This window comes from Myotis myotis, unplaced genomic scaffold (genome assembly GCF_014108235.1).
Source record: "Myotis myotis isolate mMyoMyo1 unplaced genomic scaffold, mMyoMyo1.p scaffold_m19_p_1, whole genome shotgun sequence".
Classification (NCBI taxonomy): Eukaryota; Metazoa; Chordata; class Mammalia; order Chiroptera; family Vespertilionidae; genus Myotis; species Myotis myotis.
In genome coordinates, this window is record NW_023416313.1 from 2,968,749 (window position 1) to 2,989,536 (window position 20,788).

Genomic DNA, 20,788 nt, shown 5'->3' on the forward strand with positions numbered 1-20,788 from the left:
CACAGATAACTGCGACCACGTTGTTTCAGACGTGGCAGACTGCGGGCCAGCCGGGCGGTCAGCCACGAGGCAGGGCCCAGCCTGGAGGCGGTGCCAGGCCTGCTCACGGGCAGGCTCGCCAACTCCTGCACCGGTTCTGCTCGTTGCAACGCAAACTGCACCGGCGTGGAACTCGGCGCAGGGCAGACCTGTCCTCGGGGCCGCGAGCAAGGCCTTCCTTTAAACAGAGGCGGGAGGAACGGACAGTGGTTCCAACACAGGCTTTATTCTGCTGTTCGGAGCCCCGCTGTTCTGCTCCCCGTGGGGACATGGCCAGGCTTTCCTCGGGGCTGGAAGGGACACCCCAGTTTCTGTTTCCTAGGCCTGATGGAGCCAGGCGAGACCCTCACCCACTCCCCACTCCCCAGAAGCGGAAGGCAAGCTGTGGAGCAGAGCGCAGCGTGGACATGCTGTGCCCCTCGCTGCCCCTCGCCTGGCTCCGACCTGGAGGGAACGGGGGGCGGGTGGGGAGGCCTGGGCCATGTGATGGCTCAGAGAGCCCGCAGGGCTGGCAGACAGCTGTCGAGGCTTAGCAGCCACCAAATAAATAAGAAGTGTCATGTGGAGTTTACACAGCAGCACATTCAAGAACAAATCCACACAGAAGTGAGCAGGACCGGGTGCTGGGGGGAGGGAACATCACTGCAAAGTGCCTCTCGGGACGGGTGTCCGGTCCGCCCGGCACCCAGCCTCTCGGGGAGGTCGGGATGGGCGTCCGGTCCACCCGGCACCCAGCCTCTCGGGGAGGTCGGGACGGGCGTCCGGTCCGCCCAGGACCCAGCCTCACTCAGGGAGGTCGGGACGGGCGTCCGGTCCGCCCGGCACCCAGCCTCACTCGGGGAGGGCAGGTCGGGGTCAGGCTGTGCATGCAATTTCCACGCCGCTGGGCATTCCAAGTGGCAGAGCTGAAGCAGGCAGCTGGCGGAGGAGGCCAGCTGTACATGACAAAGGCCCCTGCACGTGCACACACGAGCACACACACACACACACACACGCGCACACTCAGCATTAGTGTTGCGCCGGCTGGCTGGACGGCCGCGCCCGTCCTGCACCCCCAACCCGCAGGGACGCGCCCTCACACGGCCGACAGGAAGGGGAAGAAGAAGAAGTCGAAGGCGAACTTCACGGCGCCGTGCACGGTGCTGCGCCAGTCCTGCTCGATCTTCACGTGGCGCCGGGCGGGCGCCAGCTGGGCCATGCAGTTGAGGCAGCTGATGGCCTTGAGCTCGAAGACGGGCCACTTGCTGCCCAGGCGGCCCTCCAGGACGGTGCTGAACTCGATGAGGCTGCCCTGGCGCAGGCCCAGCAGCACCTCCTTGAACTCGCTGCTGGCCCGCAGCACGATGTCCTTGGTCACGTCGTCGTCCTCAGGGCCGCGGCTGCCGTTGGCGCTGAAGGGCATGCCCACGGTGATCTCGAACTTGTAGCGGTCGAACCGCTTGATGTGGCAGGGGTGCTTGGCCAGCCGCTTGAGGCGGCACAGCTCCTCCTCGGCCGTGGAAGCGTTGCCGGGGCTGCAGGCGGGGTAGGCCTCGCCGTACAGGCAGCGCATCCAGTCGCCGATGACGAACGGCAGCATGTTGATGGCCGACTCAGCGCTGTTGTCAATGTCCGTCACCCGCACGTACTTGAAGCGGCCCGTCCACGTGACCCGGTGGCCCTCCAGGTGGCTGCACAGGATCTGGGTGCGCGCCATGTTGGTCTCCTTCCAGGCCCGCGGCCCGCACAGGGCGCCGTACTGCGGCCAGGTCAGCGTGGAGTTGTACACCTTCATGCCCTCCGAACGGTACACGTAGAACCAGCAGAACAGCACGATGGCCGAGACCCACACCAGGATGAGCTTGACCATGGAGCTCCGCGTCAGCGACTGGACCATCTCCAGCACCGACAGGTTGGCCCGGCTCCACCAGCGCAGCAGCAGGGGCACGCTGCAGAGCGCCAGGGTGACCGTGATCTTGGTGAGCTCCAGCGACACGAACCAGAGGGCAAACTGCACCAGGCCCATGAGCGCCAGGCCGGCCGCCAGCACCGGGAGCGCGAAGAGGAAGAGGAAGTAGCCAATGGAGGCGCGCACCAGCCCCAGGCCGGTGGAGTGGAGCAGGATGACCACGGAGAGCTCGCACCACATGAAGCAGACCAGGTAGGGCACCAGGTAGCAGTAGGTGCCCTGGAAGCGCCGCAGCTGCGCCATGCGGAAGAAGAGGAAGAGCAGGTAGACGTAGAGCAGGCAGGGCAGGCTGACGTTCAGGACGACCAGGTGGCCCACGGGCACGGTGAAGAAGGTCTGGCCCAAGAGCTTCAGGCCGCCCCAGTCGAAGGGCAGGCTGGGCAGGAGGGAGAGCAGGCCGGCGGCCACCTCGGTCAGCAGGGCCCTGCGGGTGTAGGGCTCGGCGGAGCTGCTCAGGCTCATGTAGCTGGTGGCGGTGAAGAAGACGGCCACCACGGCCAGCTCCGAGCAGGGGATGCAGTCCTTGCTGGCGATGGGGAAGGAGAAGATGACGAAGGCGACGGACAGCAGGAAGTGGACGTAGGGCTCCAAGTGGTTCCAGCCGAAGTTCCCCTCGGCCTGCTCCACGTCCAGGTTGGGCTCGAAGCGCAGCAGCAGGCTGGTGAGCGTGCGGAAGCTCTCCCAGGCCTTGCTGTCCTGGAAGACCTTGAGGGTGCAGATCACCATGGAGACGAAGGACAGGTAGAAGACCACCAGGGGCACGAAGAAGGCGAAGAAGTCGATGGTCAGGTTGCTGATGATGAAGAAGAAGATGAGGGCGTTGATGTGGTGGGTGGGGACGATGGTGGACAGCCAGTGCATGCCCGCGCGGGAGGCCATCTCGATCAGGTACTCTTTGATCTCCATGATGGCGTGCAGCGGGTACTTGACCACCTGTGGAGAGGGGGCGAGAGGAGGATGTAGCCAGGACCGGAGGCCTGCTCGCTGCCCCTCACGCCCCCCAGGAGGCAGCCACCCAGCTCTGGGCGATCACCCTGCTCTCCCACCACTGGCCCCCGTCTGTGCGGGTCTTTCCACCGCAATGCACTCTCGGTGGGCCACTTCCACCCATTCTGGGTCCCTCCCCTCCCCACGGGCCTCACCCTGTCCACACAACAGCACCCTGGGCTGCCGGGCATGGCTCATCTCCCCCTGTGCCTCGGGGCGCCCCACCTGCCCAGGGGGACAGGAACCGCACATCACAAGCCCACGCTGGGCTCTAAACAGTCCCAGGTGGCAGTGGGGGCAGGGGCTCCAGAAAAGCCAGGTGTGAAGGTGGAGAGCGGTGTGGCCGCCCACTGAGGGGAGGGGAGTCAACTGCAACAGGGCTGGGCAGGCGGGCCATGTTCGCTGGTGTCAGGAGACCCAAGGAACCAGCCACTCCCCCTAAACACACCCGCCCACCCCCACACACACCCCCACCCCCATACACACCCGTGCACCCCCACACCCACCCACCCCCCCATACACACACCTCCACCCCCATACACACCCCCACCCCCATACACACCCCACCCCCATACACACCCCACCCCCATACACACCCCCACCCCCATACACACCTCCACCCCCATACACACCCCCACCCCCATACACACCCCCACCCCCATACACACCCCCACCCCCATACACACCCACCCACCCTCATACACCCCCCACCCCCACACACACCCACCCACCCTCATACACCCCCCACCCCCACACACACCCGCGCAACCCCCCACACACACCCCCATACACACACCTCCACCCCCATACACACCCCCACCCCCATACACACCCACCCACCCTCATACATCCCCCACCCCCACACACACCCGCGCAACCCCCCACACACACCCCCATACACACACCTCCACCCCCATACACACACTTCCACCCCCATACACACCCCCACCCCCATACACACCCACCTACCCTCATACACCCCCCACCCCCACACACACCCGCGCAACCCCCCACACACACTCCCATACACACACCTCCACCACCATACACACACCTCCCCCCATACACACCCCCACCCCCATACACACCCACCCCTCATACACCCCCCACCCCCACACACACCCGCCCACCCCCATACACACCGTCCTGCCCCCCATCCAGCACCGTGCTCTTGAATGTGCCCTGTCCTTGGGGTGCTCACTCAGCCGTCAGCGTGAGGTGGCGGCCATGCCTGCTGCCCTGGGCTGCGCACGTCTGCCTCCCCCTGGGTGCCGGGCTGAGCACTGTCTGGCTCTCGCAGGGCTCGCTGAGCTGTATCCCCAGTGCCACCCCTGGGCTGAGCCCCCCACCACTGAGGGTGGTCACACACATCCGTCATGCACAGACCCCGAGGGCTCTTGGGTGACTAATGGGCTTTGTGAGGCCTGTCTGCCAGGCCCTGGGCTGGCCGACGTCTGCAAACCTGGCGCTCTCTGCAGGTGAGACGGGCGCCCGTGGCTCAGGCCAGTGAGCAGGGGAAGTGCGTGGAGGGCAGGTGGCCACCTGGTGTCTGCACCGAGGTCTCCGCAAGGACACACGGCTCACAGGCTGGCCCGCCACGCCTCGCTCTCCACACGTGCGCTCCTCCCTCGGTCAGGCCGTGTGGGGCTGCTTGCGGCCGACGGCGGGGAAGGGGTGCCTCCTGCCCTCAGGCTGGCCCCAGTCACCTCCTCGCCACTCTGTACTCCGCCCGTCTCTCCCTGAGCCCCCGCAGACCTGGTAACCCGGCGTCCCTGCTCCCAGGTCCCCCTGCTCTCCTGAGCACCCGCTCTTGTTCTGCAGGAGGCATCGTTGAGGAACTAACCTCCATTCTCTCCCATAAACAAACAATTTCTCAGAGTGACACCATCTAAATCACACTGGGTGGCCGCGTGGCACCTGCTCCCCTCAGCATTTCTCAGACACGGAGGCGCCTGGGGGTCGCCGCGCTCACCTTCAGGCGCAGGGGCAGGTCGTCGGGGCTCTTGCCCGCCAGCTCGTCGTCCTCGTCGTCCTGCAGGAACAGGTCGGTGGGGAGGATGCCCTGGGCGTACTTCTTGGTGATCTCTACGAAGTCGTCCAGCGCGATGTAGTTCTTGGCTAAAGCGGAGAGAACGGCACAGGCAAGGCCGTCACCGCCTGGAAGGCCGTCACGCCTGGGCGGCAAGGCGGGCAGCGGCTGGGCCAGCTGAGGCAGGGGCTCAGACACCCATCTCCGACCTGGGTGGTGGGTGAGGACCCGGCCAACGAGGAGGAGAGAGAGAGAGGCAGCAGGCTGCCCCCGGAACAGAGCAGGAGCCGAGACCCCACCCTCAGTGCTGGATCTGCCCAGAGCTCCGGCCCCTTCCAGACACATTTCCCACCTGCACGGCGGGAAAGTGGACGTGCCCTCCCCCCACCCCCCATGCAACTGAGACCCTTAGGGCCTCTAACGTCCTGTGAGGACTGGTGCCGACCTGGGAGCTCCCATTAGTGCTGAGCAGCCCTGGTCCCCCCACCACTGTCTCCTCCGAGTGGGCGCCCGGGGCTCTGTGACCAGGAGTGCACTCACACGCTGCTGCTGCACACGGGGGACCTGAAGGTGTCTTCTAATTGGACGTCCCGAAGGCACCCCAGCTCCCGGAGCCCCCGATCCTCCATCCCTTCCCCCATCACACTCTGCCCTCTACCCCACAGCCCATGCTGGGCAGGGAGACCCCACTCTCCCTGCTGGGTGCCCCCCTTACCCTTCACTGTGAGCTGCCGCCCACCCTTGCTGACTGCCCAGGACCCGCAGGGACCATCGTGTCTGCCTTCCCGCTCAGACGCTTGCTCCCAGTGGGTAGGGGTCCAGGTCCCGCGCCCAGAACTGACACCCATCACGCCCCAAGACTGGGGACGCGGTGGACGCGGGCACGGGGTGGCGGGCACGGCTGTGTGGGAGCTGCCACGGGCAGAGGAAGTGCAGCTGTACTCACACTCGCTGCTGACCAGGCGCTCCAGCACCCGCCGCTGCTTCTGCAGGGACTTGGGGACGGGGCCTGGCTGTGCCCCTCCATCTGCAGGGAGAGAGTGGAGCGAGGATGAAGGCGGGCAGCCCTCTGCAAACCAGCGGTGCACTCCTGGGGGTCCCCAGCTCTGGGACCACAGGGCCTGCAGCCTCCTCTGTACGCCACGTCTCTGGCAGCCACCTCTCGGCCTCCACCCACTAGGGTGACTCAGTGCCCCTCTGGGCATAGTGCGTCCCCTTTATGGACACACTGAGACCTCTGGTCAGCATAACCGGCCCCAAACACTTCACTGGCGTAGTCCTTGCCGGAGTCCTCCCTGGCCTAGACTCTGCGTCCCGTGTCCCAGCCCTACTGCTGGGGCTCCGTCCGGGTCTGCTCCAGGAGTGAACACAGCCGGCACCGGAATGTTCTGCCCTTTTGTCAACGTCCGTCCACCGACCACACCCACCTGGGCTCTCCCCGCGTGCCACCCGCTGAGGGCGGACCCTCAGGAGGGCAGAGCGTAACAGCAGGGAGTGGCTCCGTCACCCAGCAGAGGGGCAGCAGGTGGAGCTGGTCACTGGGCTCCGGGTGGCCCCAACTGTCACACCGAGCATGGCCACCCGGAGCCCCAGGACGGAGCCCCAGGCACGGGGTGTCCGCAGAAGGCCCTCCCTAGGCCACGGGAGACCCCGGGGAAGGCCGCGTACCGTGCTCGTTGACCTGACCCACGTTCTCCAGCAGCTCGGACACAGCCACCTGCTTCTTCCTCTTGGGGTTGAGCTTCCAGTACATGACCAGCGCCGCCTTGCGCACGGCCCGCTCCAGGTCGGTCTCCGAGGACAGTTGCTTCACCTCCTGCTCGTTCTCGGAGGTGATACCTGAGGGACCAGAGGGCGCATCAGGGCCCCACCCTGCTTCCCTGAGCCAGGCTCTGCCCGAGAGGCCCGGAGGGGACTCATGCGAGGGGCGTCCCAGCCCCTTTGGTCACCAGGCAGAAAAGTACATCTGTCCACAAAGGACACTAGGCCCAGTCCCTGCGGGCGCCCACCACACCCAGCAGCCACTGTGGATGGGCGGGGGCCACCTGTACCCCGCTCGCTCCTCAGACCCTGGTCCTCGTCCTGACCGACTCCCTCACGGCCTCTGGGAACTACTGGCTCTGACTCCGCCGTGGGGGACGCACTGACCTGCTCGGACGGTGCACGGACGGCCTGCTCAGGAAGGAGGCCGGTGGGGTGGGACTCTGGCCACCACCACCGCCCATTCGGGTTTCAAGGCATCAGCCCACATCTGAGCTGAGGTTTGGCAGGCAGCACGCATCCCCTGGGCAGCTGCTCCGAGCCCCGCCGCACCCACCTTTTCTGTCTGCCAGGCAGCGGCGGAGCAGCTTGACGGCCTCGCGCCGGCCCTGCTTGGCGGCCAGGGTCAGCCAGTCCACGGCCGTACAGTTGTTGAGCTCCTCGTCCACGTCGCCCGCCAGCTGCAGGTAGTGCTTCCCCACCTGCCAGGGAAACACCGCATAAGCCGTGCCCAGCAGGGGCTCCTCCTCCTCCTCGCCCCTGACCTGACCCCCCCAGCCGGCCCCGCCCCTGACCTGGCCCCCACAGGCAGGCAACCTCAGGCTTCCTGGACCTCCTGCCTTCCCTAGTGCCGGACCAGCCTCCCCTGTCACTCAGGCCAAGAAACAAGGTTGCAGGAACAGGGTCCCACTGGCATCTGCACTACGCTGGGCCTGTGGGACCCTCAGGGCACCCGCTCCTCACAGACAAAGGAGGGCGTGGCACCCCCTCCCCAGATGCAAGGAGAGTAGGGTGGGGCAAGGACAGGTGTGGGCAGGACACAGGAGAGTCATGTGAGCTCCCCAGAGAGGCGGCAGGAGTGACCGGGCACACAGAGACACACAGCAACAGGGGCCAGGCACATGGCGGCATCACCACGCGGCACCCAAGCCCGTCCACATGGCACCGACCCCCGGCACCGACCTCCATGGCCACAGAGCTCTCGTCCAGGCCCGCTGTTCTGGGGGCCACGGCCTGAGCCTCCCACCAGACACCGCCGTCCTCACCTCCGTCTGTGCCTTGGGGTCCCCGGCCTTGGCCCTCTCCAGGACTTCTTCAAAGGGGGTTTCCACGTCTCCCTTCACGGGCCCTTTAACAGGAAAACAATGTCACGGAGCCGGCCTGTCGCTGGGCAGGGGCCGGAGGACAGCAAGGACGGCCAGACCTGGAAACCCGCGTGAAAACCGTGAAAACCCGCGTCGGGAGGGGAGAAGACGCCCCATGATGCCCCCACGGAGGAAGGACAGCAGCTGGGCAGTCAGCTCAGCCCCTGCTCCGTCTCTGGGCGCCTGGGAGGACGGGGCCACAGACCCCGAGTCCCCCCACCTCCCTCGGCTCACTGCCTGACTGCAGCACTAGGAGGCCCCACCTCAACACCGAACCTGCACCCCGATGCCCCCCACCCCCCCACACAGACCAAAAGCACGTTTTCTGAGATTGCAGTCTATACACACATGGTTTTTGGAAGCCGCATCAGTGCGCATGCATTCTGAGATAAATTTTTATAACAGAGAGTTATAACCAATTCCCACGTCGACCTGCGGTGGGACTTACCATTCCCATGGCTCGGAAATCCCGCTGAGGGGACAGCCAGTGCGCTCGCACAGCAGGACGCCCCCAGAGCGCCAGGCCTCGAGGGGATCCCGGTCCCCTCCGCTTCATACGGGGCCGCACGCCATCCTGCGTGGCATTGTGGGGCTGTTCTCTGAGCTGACGACCAGGCCCAGGCGCCTGCCCAAACCCCTCATGCTTGTGCCGCAGGCCACTTTCTAAGACTGAGCCCGTGCCAGCAGCACCACGTCCCTCACCAACCTCACTGTCCCCTCCCCGCGGCGCTCGGCGCTCGGCACCAGTTTCTTTAAAAAATCCCCTTTACCAGCCCCTTCCTGTGATTGACAACCAGTGCTCGGGGCCTCCTGCTGTGCGGGGTACAGGGAGGGGCGGGGCCTCCTGCTGTGCGGGGGGGGGGTACAGGGAGGGGCGGGGCCTCCTGTGGTGCGGGGCACAGGGAGGGGCGGGGCCTCCTGTGGTGCGGGGCACAGGGAGGGGCGGGGCCTCCTGGGTGCGGGGCACAGGGAGGGGCGGGGCCTCCTGCTGTGCGGGGCACAGGGAGGCGTGGGGGCTCCTGGGTGCGGGGCACAGGGAGGGGCGGGGCCTCCTGGGTGCGGGCACAGGGAGGGGCGGGGCGGGGCCATCTGCGGTGTGGGCACAGGGAGGGGTGGGGCCTCCTGTGGTGCGGGGCACAGGGAGGGGCGGGGCCTCCTGTGGTGCGGGGCACAGGGAGGGGCGGGGCCTCCTGGGTGCGGGGCACAGGGAGGGGCGGGGCCTCCTGGGTGCGGGCACAGGGAGGGGTGGGGGCTCCTGGGTGCGGGGCACAGGGAGGGGCGGGGCGGGGCCATCTGCGGTGTGGGCACAGGGAGGGGTGGGGCCTCCTGCTGTGCGGGCACAGGGAGGGGCGGGAGTGGAGGGAAGCCTGACGGGGTGAAGCGCCTTCAGAATCAAAGTGCCGAGGCCCGGCGAGAGCCGCCTCCGCGGTCACTGGCCCTCCAACAGGTGTATGAGGAAGGGGGCGCTGTCTTCGGTCCAGAGCCAGCGTCCACAAAAGCTGAGCCTCAAGCCCCGCTTGGCCTGGCTTACACTGGACCCCACTCCTTGACCCCACACCTGCCCAGGGTGCCAGCAGCCTCGTAGCCTGTGCCCAGGATGCCTGCATGGTCTGGTCCTTCCTCCCTCACACACCCAGCATCTCCCCTCCCGCCCGCTGTCTCCGCACCCAGCTGGACAGACCCTCGGACAGCGCTGGGGGAACACTTCCTGGCAGTCTGCACCCTCACCCAACGGTGCCGGCCCCCATCCCTGCCTGTGGCCCCGCAGCTCCCCAGGCGAGCACTTGGCCTGGTGCGAGCAGCGGGAGCCTCGGGGACTCGGCGGTCCTGCGGCTGCGGTCAACTGCTGTGACTGCACAGCCCAGATGTGGGGGGCGGGGACCCCGAGGCGGCCAACCTGCCCAGGACTTGTCCTTCCCTGTCTTCCCCTCCCCTCCTCTCCCCCCTCCCCCCGCCTCAGGGGCAGGACCACACAGAAACCACATGCTGCCTGACTTCTTATCTGAAACTCCCAGGCCTGACTCCGTCCCCCCAGGGCCAGGCCTCTGCAGCCGAGGAGGAAGGAGTGTGGCTGGGCTGAGATTCCGCCCGGCCCTGGCCCGCCCAGCGCTTGGCGGTAAAAGCAGACGCTCGGGGCTCCCCGAGGAGACGGAGATCAGAGTGCCCATCGGGGCTGGCCCAGCAGGACTGGACGGGAGCCTGGTCTGCAGCACGGAGCCCGGGGCCCAGGCTCGGGGGGCGGGACCTGGAGGACAGAGACTTGGGTGGCCCTGCACTCGCCGCGGTGCCTGGACCAGTCTGTGACGCGGTTTCCTCATCTCCAAGTGGGATACCAGCAGCACCCCTCTGCGGGGAGTGGTCACAGCACGCCCGGGGACAGCGACCCCACAGCGGTGCTCATCACAGTGGGGCGCTGCGTGGGGCCTTGTGAGCTGGGGAGTCACCTTGGCAGCAGCCTCTCCCGGGAAAACATCCTGGCCTGCTGGGCACGCTGGAGAGGGGCGGAGAGCGTGACCAGGGGACTGGGGGCTGGGCTGCCGCAACTCACAGACCCCCTGGGGGAGACGCAGCAGGAACAGGAGAGCAGGCACAGGGCCCGCCCTATGGTGGTGGGGGAGAAAAGGCAAGCATCCCCCAACACGCACGCGTAAACACAAGCGCGCGCCCACACACACACATAGTTTGTGGCATAATCTGATACACACACAAGCCCCCAAACACAGACACACAGTCCTGAGCTGACCTTATGGTCAGTCACCAAAGAGGTGTTTAGTGGGGGTCATAAAACTCGATGGACGCACTCATGTGCAAGGGACACCCCAACAGGAGGCCCGAAAGGGACCTCAGTGAAGGAGCCGGGGGCCAGGAGACGCTTGGTGACATTCATGAAGCCTATCAAGTACCACAGCTCAAGATACAGCCCGTCTCTGTGGGCCACCAGGCAGGTCCCTGCAGGGCGAGGGGCGGGGACTCAGTGGGACTCTGCAGGCACGGGCCTGAGGAATGTCCCTCCAATGCACAAGGTCCCAGCGCCCGCACAGCCCTCACGGATGTCTCAGGCTCAGTACCACCCTCCCACTTCACAGATGCAGAAATGGCTGGGTGACCAGCCCAGCCCAGTCACTCCTCCGCAAGTCTCTGGAGAGGTGAGGAGAGTGTGATCGGGGGGCTGGGCTTCGGTAACTCACAGCCCCTCTGGGGGAAATGTGGCCCATCTTCGAGGTCCCTCCGGGCCACGGCACACGACAGACACACAGTCCGGGTGCCCGGACATTTGCTCTGGAGTCCGGTTGGGAAAAGCTTGGGAGAACTAAACGGGCAGCCAACCACAGAGTTTTGTGGCACAGGTTTCTGCCCACCAGGATCCAATTCAACTGCCGGCAAGCAGTGCTTATATCCTATATAATAAAGAGCTAATATGTTAATTAGACTGGACAGTGGAACAGCCTTCCCGAACGACCTTCCGGAATAACCAGTGGTCAGGGGCTGGGGCTACAGGGCCATGAGGCAGCCAGGGCCGAGGCAGCAGGGGCCGTGAAGGCCTACTTTTGCCTGAATTTCATGCATCCGGCCTCTAGTATACTAATAAAAGGGTAATATGCTAAATAGACCGGGAGACCTTCTGGACTTCCTTTCGGACAAAGCCATGGTGGCAGGGCCGAGGCAGAGGTGGTTAGGGGCGATCAGGCTGGCAGGGGGCGGCAATTGGGAGTGATCAGGCTGGCGGGGGAGGAGCAGGGGAGGGGAAGTTGGGGGCGAGCAGGCCGGCAGCTGGGGATGAGCAGGCTGGCAGAGGCAGGCTGTTGGTGGTGATTAGGCTGGAAGCGGGGGCAGTTGGGGGCGATCAGGCAGGTAGGTGAGCAGTTAGGAGCCAACGGGCCTAAACCGACACTCGGACATCCCCCAAGGGGTCCCAGATTGGAGAGGGTGCAGGCTGGGCTGAGGGACACCACCACCCCCCCACACACACACAAATTTTGTGCACCAGGCCACTAGTCTATATATAAAACCCTAATATGCAAATAGACTGAATGGTGGACAACCGAACAACCAATCGGTCGCTATGATGTGAGCTCACCACCAGAGGGTACACGCAGAACATGGCGGGCATAGGCAGCAGGCAGCAGAGGGTGGAACATGGTGGGCATTGGCCACGGCGGGATGGTGAAGCAGGTGAGCAGGGGCACCAGACCAAGGCGGGGTGCTGGTTGCTGTCATCAGGGTGAGCCTCTGCTGGTTACTGAAAATTCTTTGCTCCCGCATCCATGCACCTGCTGCCGGCACCCAGCACCAGCCCATAGCTCGGCGCCATTAGTGGGTGTGAGCAGTGGCTGCCGTCCCCGATCACCCCTCAGGGCTTCTCCACCTCCCTCTGCTCCTGAGGGGCGATTGGGGCAGTAGCCGCCACTTGCACCCGCTGACAGCACCGGCCCCATTTGCACCTGTTGGAAGGGCTGGGCGGGGGCGCAGATGCTGGGCCGAGACCCGCCCCTATGCCCACCGCAGCCTTGTGGCCCACAGTTCCTTTCAAGTGGCACGAATTCATGCACTGGGCCCCTAGTTTTTAAATAAAAGGAGAAAGGAGACTAGCAGCCAGCAGCACACACGGCTGAGCATAGTTGTGGGAATCTGTCCCCATTGACTGAGCGTGCGAGTGTGCCCGTGGGTGGGCACGCCAGGTGACAGCAGTGTGTGTGTGTCTTGCTGTGGGATGAGGTCAGAAGCGTAAGAGGCGGCAGAGCCTTTAGAGTCAGGCTGGGCTGCCACCGGTGGAGGTGGTGCTGGTGGACTGTGGGCTATGGCTCCCACGGGGCACGGGGAGTGGCCACGTGGGGCCCCAGACACTATGGCCCAAAGAGTGGCCACATGGAGAGGGGGCGACACTAGCTTCCCCAGCACGGGGCCAGGGGACGGAGGGGGGGTGCCTTTCTCCTCGCCCCCAAACAGTGCCTGGTGCGGAACCAGCCCAGTGTGAGCAGGTTCGAACTGATTATAAATAAAATAAGGACACGTGACATCCCATCTGCGCAGGTGAGGGCCTAAGGGCTGCGATGGAGTGCTGGCCCTGACCCGCAGGGGAAGCCCCACAGGAGGAAGCTGGAGGGGGCCTGGACCACGCGGGGACTCGGGGCTCACCCTGCACTGTGCCCAGGGAGCAGCCCCGGCCTGGGCTGAGGACCACCCAGCTTCCCAGGCCCCGAACCCTTACCCGTTCTGTCCACTCCTTCTCGGCTCCTGGCACGAGGGGCCTGGGGTGCTGCTGGGGCCCCAGCTTCTCCCATATCTGGTCCAGGTCCAACTTGGGGTCCAGGAGCTCTGGGCGCTCCACTCTTCTCCTGTTTCACCGAGGAAGTGCCATTGAGCCGGGAACGGGCCTGGGGCTGTGCCGGCGGCGACGGCTGTGGGCGGGAGGGGCTCGGAGGAGAGGCACTGGCGTCCATCCTGCCGGGAGAAAAGCTGTGGGTCAGACACACCAGGACCGCCCAGCTGGGCCCGCTCAGGCCTCCTCTTAGGGAAAGAAAGGAGATGGCGAGGGAACGGCTGAGGGCTGCCCAACATCTCTGCATGATCTCTCAGCCTCACCACAGCCTCGTAGGACCGTCCCCACTCAGAAGAGGAAACCGAGGGAGCAAACGCACTCAAGGCCAGTGCTGTCCGGCTCCATGGGGCCCAGCAGTCGGGAGCTCAGGCCCCAACATCTGAGACCTCGAGTCCCCGCCTCACGGGGCACGAGCCACACGGCCTGGTGTCCCCATCTGAGCAGCGAGAGGGAAGCCCTGAAGCAGCCTGGACTCCATGACCGTCCACCCCGAGTCTGCGACGCTGACCTGACTTGGGAGAGGGGCTCGCAGAGGTAACTAAAGCTCTTTGGAGGAGGGCATCAGGTGTGGCGGAGCCCTAATCCACGACGGGTGTCCCTGCCAGGAGAGGAGGGAACAGAGACACAGAGGAGACCACGGACCGGAAGGCAGAGGCAGGACTGGAGCGGTGCAGCTGCGACCCAGGACGTCAGAGTCACAGCAGCTGGAGGCCAGGAAGGATTCGCCCCCGAGGCCCCAGGAGCAGGGGGGGCAGGGAGGGAAGTGGGGGCAGGAACCACAGTCGGTGGGACTGGGATGAAGTCAGACCGGCCCAACTCCAGGCCAGAACCGCAGGACAGATCTCAGAGCGCCAACGCCACCAGAGAGGAACACACACAGAAAAGCAGGTGACGTAAGCCGCGTGGTGTCTGAGAGGATCCTGGGACCGGCTCATGATGGGGGGGAGGGGGAGGCTCAGTCAGTCCACAAAAGCAGCTGCTCAGGCTGGTGGCAGTGTGGACACAGACACTGCTGGTATGGTGAGGACAGTCACAGTCACAGACCCTGGGCTGGGCGCTGGCCCTGGGCTCTGGCTGGGCTTCGGGGACATAACCCACTGACATGGTTGACCCCCGTGTGCACGGTGGGGATCCTGCGAGGCCCCTCCCAGACTCCAGGCCCATCAGCCCTCCTCACTGAGGTGAGGACGCTGAGCGCGGAGCGGGCAGAGGCTGGCAGGGAGGGCACCTGGCCCCCTGACCTGCCACAGCTCCCTGCCCTTGGCTCCGCCCCACCAGCTGTGCAGCCCTGAGCGGGCCTCGCCCCTCTCTGCACCTCAGTCTCCACTGTAAATGGGCTGCCACCCATGCTTGGGGACACTGGGGACCAAGTGAGACCAGACCACGAGGTGCATGGGGGGGGGGGGTCCCCGACATGTCCCAACACCCAGCTCCGAGCATCGAGCTGATGGGGTTGGTGACCAACATGTCTCTAGTGGGGCCTCACAGCCGAGTCTGCCCCGTCCCCAGCTACACATGGTCCCACAGATCTGATCTGTGTCCATCAAAGAAGCCTGCCGATTCTGATGTGGACACTCCTGCCTCAGAGGGAGTCAGCCCTTATTGTAAAACAAGCCCCGGGCGCAAACCTGCAGCGCGGGTCAGGCCAGGAAATCGGCCCACAGATCAAAGCAGTGCAGGCCTGTTTCCAAACCCCAGGCTCCGGGAGCCAGACCACGAGGCCACTTCTGCAAAACCCGTCATCGGCGGCATGTGCAGACCCAAGTGCGTGCCCCGGCCGTGGGCGGGACACTGGCGGTGACGCGGCATACACAACCAGGCACTGCAGGCCACGGCCGACCTGAGCTGGCAAACACGGCAGGACTTGAACCCTGGGGCCACAGCTACTGGCCATCTCCATGGCTCCTGCTGCCCCAGAATCAAGTGCCACCTTCTTGGAATGGCAGAGGGCAGCTCGCCTGAGTGAGAGCTGATTTATGCCTGGCATTTCTGCCGTTAATGACAACAAACATGTATCTGGAAGGTGCTCTGTTCCGGCACTTCCCACAGACTTCTCGGGGGTCCTCGCGGCCCGTCGGGTAGGCAGTAATATCCGGGTGTTATAGGGGGAGACACGGCTTATGCTTCACCCGCCGGTTTCACAGAAGAGGAAGGGCGGGGCCAGGAAAGCAGCCACAGCTCAGTGTGGGTGCTGGAATCCAACCCGCAAAACTGCGAGTTTCTGAAAAAGGGGCCCCTGCAACCCGACCCCACGGCCTTCTCTTCCCTGGTCCACTCCCCCCAAACGCGGTGCTCTTCCAGGCCCACAGTCCCTGCAGGGCCCTCTCCTGCTGTCAGTCCCGGCTGCCCTGCCCGGCCCCGTCCAGAGGGCGGTTATAGGTGCTACCGTCCCTCCAGATGCTGCTGCACTATACAGCTGTTAACAGCTGTACACGAACACTTAAAGCTGTATGCTGTGTACACACGTTTAAACAACAGAAGAATGTGTGTGTAACACTGTTAGGCGGGATTCCAAGCAGCATGACATCTATTTAGGATGAAAACAAAGCTTATCTACAGAAAAAGATGGAAGAAAATGCCTCCACAAGGTAAATACTATCTCTGGGTGGAGGGATTACGGGTGTTTTTACTTAATTCTTTTTCTAAATGTATTTCCCTCATTTGGTGTAACGGATGTGCAAGGTTTTGGGGATTACAAGAATGTTTTTAAACGCACCTCTGGGAGCCCTTAAGGGTGTGGGCCCAGGGGTTCCAGAGCCTGGGATGTCTGCTCGGCCCAGCCCACGGGCACAGGGCGGCCCCTTAAGATAAGGACACCAGGCCCTTGGAGGCTCCCTGGTACCTATTTTTGCCCCAGGGTATTAAGGGCCAAACCAAGGAACATTCCCAAGTGCCAAGTTCACAGGAACAAAGGGCGGGTCACGGGGAATGTCCAGCCGCAGCATCTGGCACGGTGAGGACAGCCACGGTCACAGACCCTGGGCTGGGCGCTGGCCCTGGGCCCTGGCTGGGCTTCGGGGACATAACAGGCTGACATGGTTGACCCCCGTGTGCGCGGTGGGGATCTTGCGAGGCCCCTCCCAGACTCCAGGCCCATCTTCCCTCCTCACTGAGGTGAGGACGCTGAGCGCGGAGCGGGCAGAGGCTGGCAGGGAGGGCACCTGGCCCCCTGACCTGTCACAGCTCCCTGCCCTTGGCTCCGCCCCACCAGCTGTGCAGCCCTGAGCGGGCCTCGCCCCTCAGTCCCAACTGCACTCCGGGCACCTGGCCTGCGCCTGGCACTTCTCGGGCCCCCCTGCCTGGAGAGAGCTCCTCAGCCCGGACAGGAAGGACACCTGAAGACACAACCACGGAGTTGGAGCCGGCCTCAGTCTGCGGTGGAAAGAACCAGGGTGGGGATTCTGGAAGAGAGGCCGGGACGACACCTTCAGGACCGGCAGGCACGAGCCAGGCGAGGGTGGAGGAAGGCGATGTCGGCCATTCCAGCAGGGACTGCCCAGCAGAAAGGGCAGCGGAGGGACAGTGAGCCGGCAATGTGGCCGGGAAGGTGCAGGTGGCGGAGGAGTGGCCTCCGGGGAAGGGGGCAGGGGGATGAGAGAAGAGGCTGACTGGGTGGCAGGGGAAGGTCCTGAGGGCCTGAAGGAGTGCCAGGCTTCTGGCCGGAGGAAGTGAGGACGGTGCTGAGCAGCTAAAGAACCAGTGAGGCTGAGTGGGGACAGGATGGGGGCACCAGGAAAGGGGGCAGGCGGCTGTCCAGGGAAGGGGACAGAGGCCTGGCCCAGCGCAGGCCGCTGAGCACAGCTCTGGAGCTGGGAGAGACAGGGGCACCACTAACTGAATGTGAGGGCGGGGACGCAGAGGGGGGCTGGGTCTGGCTAAGGACCACGGTGGCAATGCTGCTTTCTGAGGCGGGGACGGGGGAGCCGTGTAAAGCATAAAACCCCCTCTGTATTAGGATTCTTCTTGTCACCAGCATCGGGACCAGGGCCCGGTCTCTGTCCTGCAGCACAGGCATTTTGGGGGCCAGGACTGGGCTAGGCTCCCCTCTGTGACCGTGGCCTGGGAGGGCAGAGGAGGCCTGAGCCGGACTTCCATCCTGGGAAGCAAGGTGAGAGGTGGTCGCCTAGCAACCTTTCCTGGGTCCACCTGCTGGGGGAGGGGAGGGGGGAAGACAAAGGAACTTCTGCCAAAATCCCTGGTCAGATACCTCGGGGCTCCCAGGAGAACCCCGGGCGGGGACACCAGCCAGTGTGGCCTCCAGCACGGCCCCTGCACCAGGTTGGGGGTGGGGAGGGAGTGGGGGGCAGTGCGGTGGGCAACCTGCACAGAGGGACTAGGACTCTGTGAGTGATGGATCCGGGCAGGAGGGAAAGCCCTTCCCACGGGCCGGGCCGAACTCCAGGGGTCAGTGTCCAAGGTGAGGACAGGCGGGGCTGCTCCGGGGCAGGTCACCAAATCCCAGCCAGCCTCTGCTTCCTCCCGGGAAAGCGCGACTCCTACCCGCAAGCTGGCCAGGAGGGCCAAACCGTGCACAAATGCTCGTTCCTTTAAAGGGCTGGGTCAGATTCCCCAGATTCTCATCTTTCAAAACAGAAACTATGGTTCGGAGGGCCGGGCTCTGTGAGCCCGGCCCGCTCCCCCCCGCCCCCCGCCTTCCCCAGGAGTGGGGTGCGGTGGGGCGAGACGGGTGGGGGTAGCTGTCACAGTGTCCCCGGGGGCTGCTGCTGCTCAGGGGGCCGGTCCCCACTCGGGGCCTGAACCCCACCAAGCCCCTCGGGCCCTTCCGGCGGCCCGGCGGGAACTGGAGGCGGCCCTGGGTCCCACCGACGGCGGCCGCGGGGGAAGGGCCATGACGGGGCAGCTCGGGACGGTGCTGTGGGGACGGGCGGCCCGGGCCAGCCGGCAGGTCCCCCCCAGCCGCGGGCCGCCTGCCTTTCGGGCTTTGCCGCCCCACACGGGGGTTCCGCGGCGAGGCCCGAAGGGCCAAGGGCGTGAAGTGCTCGGAGCGCGCTGTGCCCCACGATTCCCGGGGCGCTGGGGCGCTCACCCGCCCCCCCAGGAAGACCCCACTCAGGCAGGGGTCGCCGTGCGGCGGCGGAGAGGGCGGGACTCCCGCCCTTCCCTTTCGGGGAAACTTGCAGAAATGGGGACCGGCCGCCCATCTGCTCATTTGGGGAAACTGAGGCCCGAGACGGGCGGCATCTCTTTCCATCCCCCCGCGCGGCCGTCCCCGGTGCCGAAGTACTCACCGGCCCGCGAGTGGGCCGCACGCGGCGCCGCGCTGGCTCTCGGGCCTCTCGGGTCGCAGCAAAGTTGTCGAGAGGAGCCGGACTCGCCGCAGCCGGAGAGAAGCAGCCGGGACGAGCGGGCGGCGCCAGCAGCAGCCACGGCCCGCGAGTGAGGCCCTCCGCGCGGAGAGGGGCGGGGCCGGGGGCGGGGCCACGGACCGCGCTCCACTCCCGACGCGGCTGGGAGGACGCGGCGCTGGCTCAGCCCGCTGAGCGGCCGGCGCGCCTGTCAATAACTGCGCACTTCCGCCAATCACAGCGCGCCTCGCCGGGCTGTGGGCGACTCGTCCTCCCCTGCACTGCCAGGCTGGAGGGCGCCGGGGGCCGGTCCAACTGCGAAAGTTTCCGAGCCGATTCGGGCCTCGGCCCCGCCCCGCCCCGCCCCGGCTGGGAGAGACCTCTGTTCTCTGTCTGTAACAGGTGGTTGATTGGACCCGTGGACAAAACTCGTGCCACTTTCACCCACCACTCTTCAGGTTCATTACACTTGCTGTTGCAATGGTAACAGGTTGGGCGCCTACTATGCGCCAGATGCCTTCATTCCAGGCCCGCTAGGAAGAGGGGGCTCCCCTGCTACAGCAGCAGGGGTACAAAAATGTGGCCAAGCGTCGCTTTACATGTAAAAAATCAAATGCACGGAGCGCTCTTTTCACAAGGTAATTGGGGGGCGCGTTTAAAAATGTGTATTAGCCCAGGGAGCGAGGCAAGGCCAGGCAGCTTGAGAACCCTCTTCTTCGGTCCTGACCCGATCTGAGGGGTGTGGTTTGGAGATGGGGGCAAAGGTCTATCCCTGAGGCAGTGAGGCCCTGGGCCGGGCCTGTGGCCGGTGTCTGCTCCATGTGTGGCCCTCACGGCCACCTGAGCTCAGGGGGGTTGCCAGCGGCATGCTACCAGCATGTTGGGAGCAAAGATTCCGATGCTTTTGGAGATGACCTCCAACCACTGAACACATTGCCCCCGGGCTTTTGTCAACGCTGCAGGCTTCAGGTCCCTCACCTCACTTCATTCCCCAGCTGCCCGCTCCAGCCCGCCCCCTCCCGGGTCCTCCTCTGATGCCGTGAGGCTCACAGGAAGGACGGAGATCGCACCAGGCAGCACCCCATCCCGCCCCAGGTTCAGGAGGTTTTCACTTTACCCCAATGACCCAGCGAGGCAGGTGCACCGGCTCACTGGTATTGATGAGCAAATTGAGGCTCAGATACAGAACCCCTTCCCTCCTTACGATACACGAATGACAGGAAAGTTGGATAATTACAAAAAGTAGAAAGAATTAAAAATGACTCAGAGGCGATTACGACTCACATTTTGGGGCCTCTGCATATTTAAGAAAGGGTTTCCAACACTTGCTGCCGACACTGCATGCGTAGGTGCACGTGCGAGACCGTTCCACCAGGGCAACGACACCCTGACCCCACTACTTGTGTTCATGTGAAGTCTGAAGGGCAGAAACATGGGGTCCTGGGGACTCTTCAGATCTGAAGATACATTTACCAAAGCAGGTTTCTCAGATCTGTTTCCAGGCCACCGCTGAGGGCTTGGGAAATCTCTGTCGGGTTGTTTTTCCCAATTCCTTCCCAATATGGTGACTGAAAAGTGGCCTCTTTGCTATTGTCATTTGATTTCTGTTGTCACTAATGCGGTTGCACGGTTCATGTTAACGCTGAGAAACATCCCCTCTCTTCTTTATTGGGAACTCAGAGGCTCTTTGAGAAATCACCTAAATGAGTTTGTTTTATTTTCAACCCGCCCCCCTTTACCGCCCATCCTCACCTTGAGCTTGGGGGACCGAGAGCCTACCTGGATGGCCCTGCAGCCCACCGGGGGAGCCAGCCATCCCCCCTGCACCTGCGAGGCTGGAAGCAGAGAGGTCTCCCACAGCAGGGCTTGGCCCAGGAGCCATTCAGGTGGTCCTTATGGGCCTGAACACACATCCCAGAGAGGCCAAGACATGCCCCAAAACCTTTGAGTGGACTCAGTAAGCAGAGAGGAGAGGATAGACTGAACCGTTCCTCCTGGAGAGGGCTAAGGAGAGAGAAAATGAGAGTCAATAAA

At 64.5% G+C, this 20,788-nt stretch overlaps 1 protein-coding gene across 1 annotated transcript; it reads right to left on the reverse strand.

Annotated features, from left to right (window-relative positions):
- Positions 1-245: 245 nt before the first annotated feature.
- On the reverse strand, positions 246-18,866 carry WFS1 (wolframin ER transmembrane glycoprotein). The gene is made up of 8 exons (XM_036328503.1): positions 18,698-18,866; positions 13,338-13,570; positions 8,030-8,112; positions 7,321-7,465; positions 6,672-6,842; positions 5,950-6,030; positions 4,947-5,092; positions 246-2,920 (listed from the first exon to the last, which is right to left on the reverse strand). Exons 2-8 carry the CDS (start codon positions 13,567-13,569, stop codon positions 1,115-1,117), a joined length of 2,664 nt encoding a protein of 887 aa, XP_036184396.1. The 5' UTR covers position 13,570; positions 18,698-18,866; the 3' UTR covers positions 246-1,114.
- Positions 18,867-20,788: the final 1,922 nt, after the last annotated feature.

Coding starts and splice junctions, on each gene's coding strand:
- WFS1 (XM_036328503.1), bottom strand. CDS start 13,569: ATGGACGCCAGTGCCTCTCCTCCGAGCCCCTCCCGCCCACAGCCGTCG. Junction 8,113..13,337: donor AGAAGGAGTGGACAGAACGG/GTAAGGGTTCGG, acceptor TTCCTGTTAAAG/GGCCCGTGAAGGGAGACGTG. Junction 2,921..4,946: donor ACCTGCCCCTGCGCCTGAAG/GTGAGCGCGGCG, acceptor CCCTCTCCACAG/GTGGTCAAGTACCCGCTGCA.